Here is an 8,498-nt window from a genome sequence, read left to right on the forward strand (position 1 = left end):
AGGGCTTTGGTCTAAGTGGGTCGTAGGACACCCAGAACTGCCGGGTAATCCTGTACGGTTGCACCTCTGCTTAGCCTTCGAGTGATAAATTTCGGTAATTGTTGCTTTTATATCCCTGAGCGAAGCCCCCATGTCCACCGCGTGGGACACATTCAGTGTGAAGCTGCACCTTTTAAGTTCGTCCGCTGCCACGTTTCCGTAAATGTCCGTATGTGCCAGGAACCATATTAGGGTAATTTCGTATTGATCAGAGATATAGGCCAGCTCTCTCCTACAGTCTTCCACTAGCTGAGATCTATCAGAGGTAGAAGAGAGTACCTCAGTAGCCACTTGGCTATACGAGAAAATATTCAGATGAATATTAAAGAAAAAATTATATGGTTTTTTGGCAAGAGATTTCGCACTAAATTTAAATGGTTGTAAATCAACAAAGCAAAAATATGCAAAAACTAAAATATACTAAAATATGCGCAATAAATAAGCAAAAACAGGTATTTTGGAAGGGCTTTAGTATTCAGCCGCACCTTTTGGTTTAAGAAAACCAGGTGGAATTAACAAATGAAACTAGGTCAGGATGTTAGGGGAGGTATCCCCTAAAATATGCATAACTAAAAAATATAAAAAATATAATTCTTTATAAGTTATTTTTTGTTAAAATTTCTTAAGTTATTCCACTTGATTTCCTTATCAAAAAGTGCATTTGTCACATACTTTCATATATACACATACCACTTTACCTAATAGTTTACACACTTTTATTTTATTTTATTTTGTATATAAATCACTTTAATCCAACTTTTATTAACTTGTAAATTACATAAAATTGCACCCACATTTACAATAACACATGGTTGCAAACATAAGATGTGTTGCCATACTGTACAAAACAATACATACAAAGAAGGCCATGCAGAAAAGTGTTCAGCCCCTCTTCTTTGGCAACACAGAAAGGAGAATTCTACGTAGTGAGGGTTATAATCCCTAAGTGCGGCCAAAGGCCGCCTACGCAGAAAGTTTTATCTACAAGAGGCGTTCAGCCCCCCTTCGGCAACGCAGAAAGGAGAATTCTACTTAGTGAGGGTTGTAATCGCTGAGTGCGGCCGAAGGCCGCCTACACAGAAAGGTCTTCTCTGCAAAAGGTGTTCATCCCCTCTTCTTTGGCAACACAGAAAGGAGAATTCTAGGTAGTGAGGGTTAGTTAGTTAATTTGTTAGTTGGTTGGGTAAGGCACTGCGACCGATAGGTCTATTGTGCCCCTAGCTCTTCACAACACCTCCACCAGCCCCAGGGTGTCTATAAATTTCGTAATAGACCGCGGGAACAGTGAGTGTATGTGCTCCTCCCTTGGCCAGAGGTGCCATAAGAAGGTGTAGGGGTTATTAGGTTTTTAGGCACGCTATCATGAATTTGACGTCAAATTAAAAGTTTGACAGTCGACAGCTGTTAAACGGACTGCCAATTTGTATAAAAATCAGAGAATCTTTTTACAAACGTTTTAAAACATGCTGGTCGCGAATTTTACATCAAATTAAAGCTTTGAGAGTTGACAGCTGTCAAATTGACTGTTAATTTTTCTGAATATAAGATAATGTTAAGGGTTTTAGACACGCTAGTCACGAATTTTACGTGAAATTAAAACCTTGAGATTTGACAGCTGTCGAATGGGCTGTCAATTTCTCTAAAAATAAGGAGAATTTCCAAAGAAGTAAACGTACTAGGTTTTAAGGCTCACTGATCTCGAGTTCTGTATTACATTCAAACTTTTTCAGTTGAAATCTGTCAAATCAATTGACATTTTTAGTTGAATAACGCAATATATTTGTTAAGCAAAATTACTAATTTATTGTATTGGATCGAACGTATTTAAAATGAGTTTATGATCAAATTATGAATTAATAAATATAAGTACATTTATAAATGGGGGATAGGTGGGCCGCCTGCTCTATGTTCAGCCCAAACAATTTTTTTTAGATTTTTTTTTATTTTATACCAAATTGGTGACTTCCAAAACTAAAGTTTTTTCATTTTTAAATAACGTTATTCAGTTTTGAATTTTTGTAAATTACAAATTTAAAAAAAACCTTGGGGGCCTAGTTTAAATTTCTGGTCGGAACACATAGCAGATGGCCCCAACTATCACTAGTTCACGTATGTTCAAACGTCTACCAAACACCCTGTATTAACTAATATTACAGACAACAAATTAAAATAGAAATGACGAAATATTTTTTCTAAGCAAAACGTTGAAAATTATTGAAATCGGACTAAAATTGCGGCCGCTTTTCATATAACGGTAAATTTCATAAATGCTTGAAACTGCAATATTTCGAAATTTAAGGACGTTAATTTACTCAACATTGATACACCCCGGCTTACCATCTAGCGGTAGGTTTCGGAAAGGTGAAAAAACATATATTTAATACTTGCGCCGGGTATTTAATGTTCGGCTCCGCCCGAACTTAGACTTTCTTACTTGTTTTATTTTGAAATCAAAAAATATTTAGGGAGTGCTCAAAGCGCTCAAAGTTTGCCATGTATTTTATATGGAGAAAAACAATTTTTCGTAGAAATGGTATAAAACTCTTGAAAATCAATTTTTTTCGACCGGAAAACTGTGGTTCTCTTCAGGAGACTTCCAGTATTAATATCCAATTGTTTATTTAACCATTTTTTATTGGTCCCCCCATGCATTTTCTAAGGGCTTTGGAGGACCTCTAAAATATAGTTACCATGAAAAAAATTTTGAAGATACAATTGAGTATTATTACTGGGAATCTCCTGAAGATAAGTAAAGTTTTCCNGAATTGTTTATTTAACCATTTTTTATTGGTCCCCCCATGCATTTTCTAAGGGCTTTGGAGGACCTCTAAAATATAGTTACCATGAAAAAAATTTTGAAGATACAATTGAGTATTATTACTGGGAATCTCCTGAAGATAAGTAAAGTTTTCCGATCGAAAAATATTGATTTTCAAGAATTCTACACTATTTCTACGAAAATATGTTTTTTCTCCACATAAAATACATGGAAAACTTTGAGCGCTTTGAGCACAACCTAAATAATTTTTTATTTCAAAATAAAAAAATATGGGTATATTTTTTTCGGTATATAACAATCCTAGGGGGTGGCGGCATTAAAAATCCGACCTTATTTTTTTTACATACATTTTTGGACCACTTTACCCTACATATGTGTATTTTCACCCAAAATAAAATAAAAAACTACTAGTGTTTATCTTTTTTACTGTAGTAACTTACTAGCCGGCCTCGGATGAGCGAGGCTTCGCCACGCGCTGAATGTGCAGATATTAAATAAGATGCGATTGACAACTAAACATGTTGCAACCCTACTAAAAAATAATATATAATTGACACCTCATTTCTTGTAATCTAACGAACAGCCCACATTTTTTAATTTTTCGCACAGGTTGCAACCCTCTTCGAAAAATAAAACCTTACTGCAAATCGGAAGGTCAAGCCTTTTCCTTTGACACCTAAATCGAATGAACTGTGCAAATCTAATGTCATTAACCGAAAATGCCCTCGTGTATTATACATACATAATTTTTAAATAGGTGGCGACCCCACTCAAACAAAAAATAAAAACTTATAGCACATGCAGAGACCATATCCTTTCATTTGGTACCTCAGTTTTTATCTTATAATTTTTAAAAAGTGGCAACACTTTTTGAGTAAATAGCTGAGCCCTTTTATTTGACACCTCACTTCTTGTAATCTAACGAAAAATGCGGATCTAGTAATTTTTTAGACAGGTGGCAGCCCTATAGGAATTTGAAGTACTAAAAATAATATTCCTATCGATACAGATTATACTTAAAAAATCTCCTATAAATCCGTTCAGTAATTTTTGAGATTACCGTGGTCAAAATATCTAGACTTCTCTTTATACTATGTATAGAAGATAGTAATTTTTAAATAGGTGGCAACCCTATTCAAAAAATTAAAGCTTTTGTACATCCGAAGGCCAGGCCCTTTCATTTGGTATCACGTTTTGTAATCCAACGAACGGCGAAAATCTTTTATCTTTTTAATAGGTGGCAACCCTATTCAAAAAATTAAAGCTTTTGTACATCCGAAGGCCAGGCCCTTTCATTTGGTATCACGTTTTGTAATCCAACGAACGGCGAAAATCTTTTATCTTTTTAATAGGTGGCAACCCTACTCAGAAAAATAATACATTATTGCACATGTAGACGCCAAATCTTTTCGTTTGATAGTGGCAGTGCAGAACTGAAGCCTACGTTCAAAAAAAAACATTAGAGCTTTTCTAGAGGCCAATCGCGATGTCCTTCAACCAGATTCAACTGAATCGGTTTAGGAACGATGGAATTTCCGATTAGACTATTTTGGGGGAGTGGTCCCGAGTTAGAATACGTGAAGTTCAAAATCGTGGCAAGTGCCGATTTCAAAAACGGTAACTTTCGATTTTCAGGTAGGATTTCGATAAGGTTCTAGATCAGACGTTCCCAAACTTTTTTCTCGTAGACCCCTTTCAAAAATTTACTAGTTTCGGTGGACCCCCTGCTGATACATTTCTAAACATTCCCAAAGCTCGTAAAAAAATTAAATGTGAAAATTAGATCTAACAATGTAAATTAGCATCGCGGGTGAATTCAAAAACTAAACTCACGAATGGCCAAAATAAAAGTAAAATATTTTCTTGTGTTCTATTTATAAAAATAATGTGACTACATCAAAATACTCTCTCGCTTGGAAGAGTTATATATTTTAAGATCACTGCGAGCGCTAGCGTTATTTACATTATCTTCACCATAAACTCATCAAATGTTCGGCCACGTTGGAGTATATCGTCACCTGAAATGCAAAAAGACGTAACAAATGAAATGCTAAAAGTCATAACTAGTAAAAAATTCAAAATTCACTTTTTGATTTATATGATGGATTTCATCGAATTACAACTCCCCACAACATTTTATGAAAAAAAATTAAATATTAGACAGGACTTTTTCCATTTCATCTACGATGTGGTTACGTCTTTTTGCATTTCAGGTGACGATATGTAAAATAGTTTGTGTTAATGGCATCATTTTTATTTTTATCGCTCCGAGTTTTAAAGTGAGGCGAAAAATATTTATCACATTTTTAAAACACAAAACTTAAATTAAGAATTTAATTTTGATAATTTCTTAAATTTTTAGCATTCAGGAAATCCTAACTCTTCAAAGGGTAATGACAATATCTCGTATAAAATGATAATGCAATTGGCTGACGATGAAAAAAGAAATTTATTTAATTCATTACAAGTCACTTGGAACTCTGGGATTGTACCTGAAATTTGGCGAGAAGTCAAAATCATTCCTATTTAAAAAATAGGATGTGAAATTGCTAACATTCATAATTATAGACCAACATGCCTTTTATCCGTTCTTGCTAAGTCAATAGAAGGGATCATTAAAATTTATTTTGATAATTTCATATCGGAAAAGAAACTACTTCCAGACAGATCATATGGATTCAGGAAAAACCGATCTTCTGCGCAACGTATTAATGATTTAATAAATGATATTCATGTTAGAAAAGGAAGAAAATTACAAGTAATGGTTGCTTGCATCGATATTGTAAAAGCTTACGATTAAAAATTGGATATTTTCTTTTCTTGAGCGAAGATATATCATGTTAGAAAAACAAAAAGTAACAACTTGTAATGGTCTGGCACAAGGAAGCGGTTTAAGTCCTTGAAAATGAATTTTACCTTGTTTATACCAACACATAAAGCGCTCTGGACCAGAGCGCTGTGATTCAAAAAGGAAGCATAAACCAACTTTCAATACGCTCAGAAATTCAAAAGTGTATTGACTCGAATTTGTTTTCAAATCGCTTTTTTATTTCCCCCATCGGTTAGAAAACAGATATAAACCCATCATTCGTTTGGCGCGAAGTGAAAAAAGGCTGGTTTTATATTTATACAGCCCGTTTTAAATTTGAATTATTATTTGGGTCGTACTTGTCGTATTGTTGTATGTTGTAAAGTTTTTAACGGCTAAATAAAAGTTTAGAGGACTTAAAATCACCACCAACTATTTTTTAATTGTGTGAAATTTCATAATAAAACTTTTATATTAGCTTGCGAACATACAACAGTACGACAGTATAGAACACCTTGTGAACTCCCTAATTATAATAAATTTAAATTATTGTTCGCTTCCATTTCGGTCCACAGCGCAAATTAATTATTTAAGAAATATCGAATAAAAATAACATTTTTTTTTTACTTTTGAATACGGTTTCAGCAAGTGCGCTATAACGACACAGGTATAAATGCTTGAAAGGAATATGTTTTGTGTCAAATCAGCTTTTTGTTAATGCGGTTCTTGCGTAGGCATAAACAAAGTAATTATTTAACATTTATACTGCTCAACTACATGGAATTGTGGATGAAAATTGTGAATTATTTCAATTTGGGGATGATTTTTTTTATCGTTTGTACACATAAAATTCGAAATCAAGCCAAACAAGTCCTGAAAGAAAAAATTAATATATTTCAACGTGAACGTTCTAACCTAAAACTTAAGTTAAATTCTCAAAAAAACCAAAATGATTTATTTTAATAATAAAAATTATCAGTTAAATATCCGGTTTAATAATACTCATCTGGAACAGGTTCACAGCATAAGATATCTGGGAAGAATTATCAACGTAAACAACTCTTGCAAAAATTTTTAAATATCTTGAGTGGTTGCAAATTTGGAATGGATCCTAGAAGAGCTTTACAGTTATATAAATCTTTTGCTCGTTCCAAATTGGATTATGCTGCTTCAACTTACTGCAATATTTCTAATCGTCTTTACAAAAATTCAAATCAAAAAAAAAATCAAGCTATTATATCGTTTTTAATAAATTCAGATCAATACTTTATAACATTGCTATTATTTCCGAAGATCAAAATTTTACTTCCAAAATTTCCATCAATAAAAATTTCTTTAATGACATCTTTAATTCTAACAAGTAAGAAAGTCTAAGTTCGGGCGGAGCCGAACATTAAATACCCGGCGCAAATATTTAATATATGTTTTTCACCTTTCCGAACGCTACCGCTACTTGATAAGCCGGGGTGTATAAATTTTGAGTAAATTAGCGTCCTTAAGTTTCGAAATATTGAAGTTTCAAGCATTTTTGAAATTTACCGTTATATGAAAAGCGGCCGTAATTTTAGTCCGATTTCAATAATTTTCAACGTTTTTTGTGGCAAGCACAATAACCGTACCGAGTTTGGTACAAATTGGTGGAACGGTTACCGAGATACATATATGTGATCATAAGTGGGCGGTGCCACGCCCATTTTCGAAAAGTTTACCATAAACGTATTTCTTGGTAAAGAATTGTTGCAAGCATCAATTTTTAATAAATTAGCGTTAATATTTACTAATTTATCGAATATTTTGTATTTCTCTAAATTACCGTTATATGGGATGTGGGCGTGGTTATTGTCCGATTTTAAAAATTTTCGGCCATTTGGTATGCTGTACCGAGGCCAACAACTGTGCCACGACAGCCGGTTTTACGTACCGGAATGACTCGGGTTTTACCCGACCAAGTGCTGTTGTTTCGGCGATCTAACCCCGTTTAGGTCGGCGAAATCCATCAAACGTTGCTCGATCCTAGGGCTACACCTTCTCCGCACCCTTCTGCTCAGGGCTGGCATAGAGTCAAACCCAGGACCAAAAATCTACACCTGCTGCGTATGCCAGAGACGACTGCATACAAACTCCACCTCGGTCAGGTGCAATGCCTGTGATGGGTGGAGTCACCTCCGTAACTGCTCGGGCCTGCGTACGCACCGGCAATAAACCACGTCGTTCGTGGCCCCATGCTGTGCGCACTGGACCGCTTCCACGGCAAACCACCACCCGCCCGGGCAGCACACAATCTACACACCCACACCCCAACACAAAACAAAAATAGACAAACAAACACAATAGCACCCACACACCGCCGCCGGCATCTCCTAGTCCCTCCGACAATCTGCTGTTTGTCAGTCCAGAATATACCGTAACGTGACATCAGTCAAGTGCAACTCTTGCCTCGGCTGGTGCCTCTTTAGGGCATGTTCAGGTCTGCATGTTCAGGTCATCTCGATTGATAAACCTGCCGACATTGCTTCCGTGGATCACCGGACTTATGTCAACTTTTCCAAAGCTGACTGGAAAGAAGGGTGCCTTCACTGCACTACCCATACCAACCGACGTTCATGTAGGTGAACGTAAGTTCCGCAGGGTAGTCACCGCTGCTGCAGCTCGCTTCATCCCAGCAGGATGTATTAAGGATCCACGTCCGAATTTTCCTGCCGAAGCGGCTGTTCTAGCTGATGAGCTCGACAACCTTCGTCAGACCGATCCCGGAAATCCCCGTATTAGGGATCTCAATTCGGAGATTCGGCAACTTGTGAACGTACATAAGCGGAAGAAATGGGAAGAGCATCTGAAGACCTGCAACTTCGCCTCTGGTGTGAGCAAGCT

General features: G+C 35.9%; 1 protein-coding gene across 2 annotated transcripts in view; it reads right to left on the reverse strand.

Annotated features, from left to right (window-relative positions):
• Nucleotides 1-8,498, reverse strand: part of LOC108362696 (NADH dehydrogenase [ubiquinone] 1 beta subcomplex subunit 2, mitochondrial-like) — a 59,862-nt gene that overhangs the window by 26,901 nt on the left and 24,463 nt on the right. The window contains exon 3 of one of the 2 annotated variants that reach the window (XM_017615785.1): nt 4,684-4,836. The exons of the other annotated variant lie outside the window; for it this stretch is intronic. Coding sequence (XP_017471274.1) covers nt 4,789-4,836 — 48 coding nt within the window. The 3' untranslated portion in view covers nt 4,684-4,788. Of the gene's footprint in view, nt 1-4,683; nt 4,837-8,498 lie in introns of those variants that run through there. 2 annotated transcript variants of the gene reach the window in all.

Source organism: Rhagoletis zephyria, unplaced genomic scaffold (genome assembly GCF_001687245.7).
Source record: "Rhagoletis zephyria isolate East Lansing unplaced genomic scaffold, Rhagoletis_zephyria_1.1 Rzeph_scaffold_01073, whole genome shotgun sequence".
Classification (NCBI taxonomy): Eukaryota; Metazoa; Arthropoda; class Insecta; order Diptera; family Tephritidae; genus Rhagoletis; species Rhagoletis zephyria.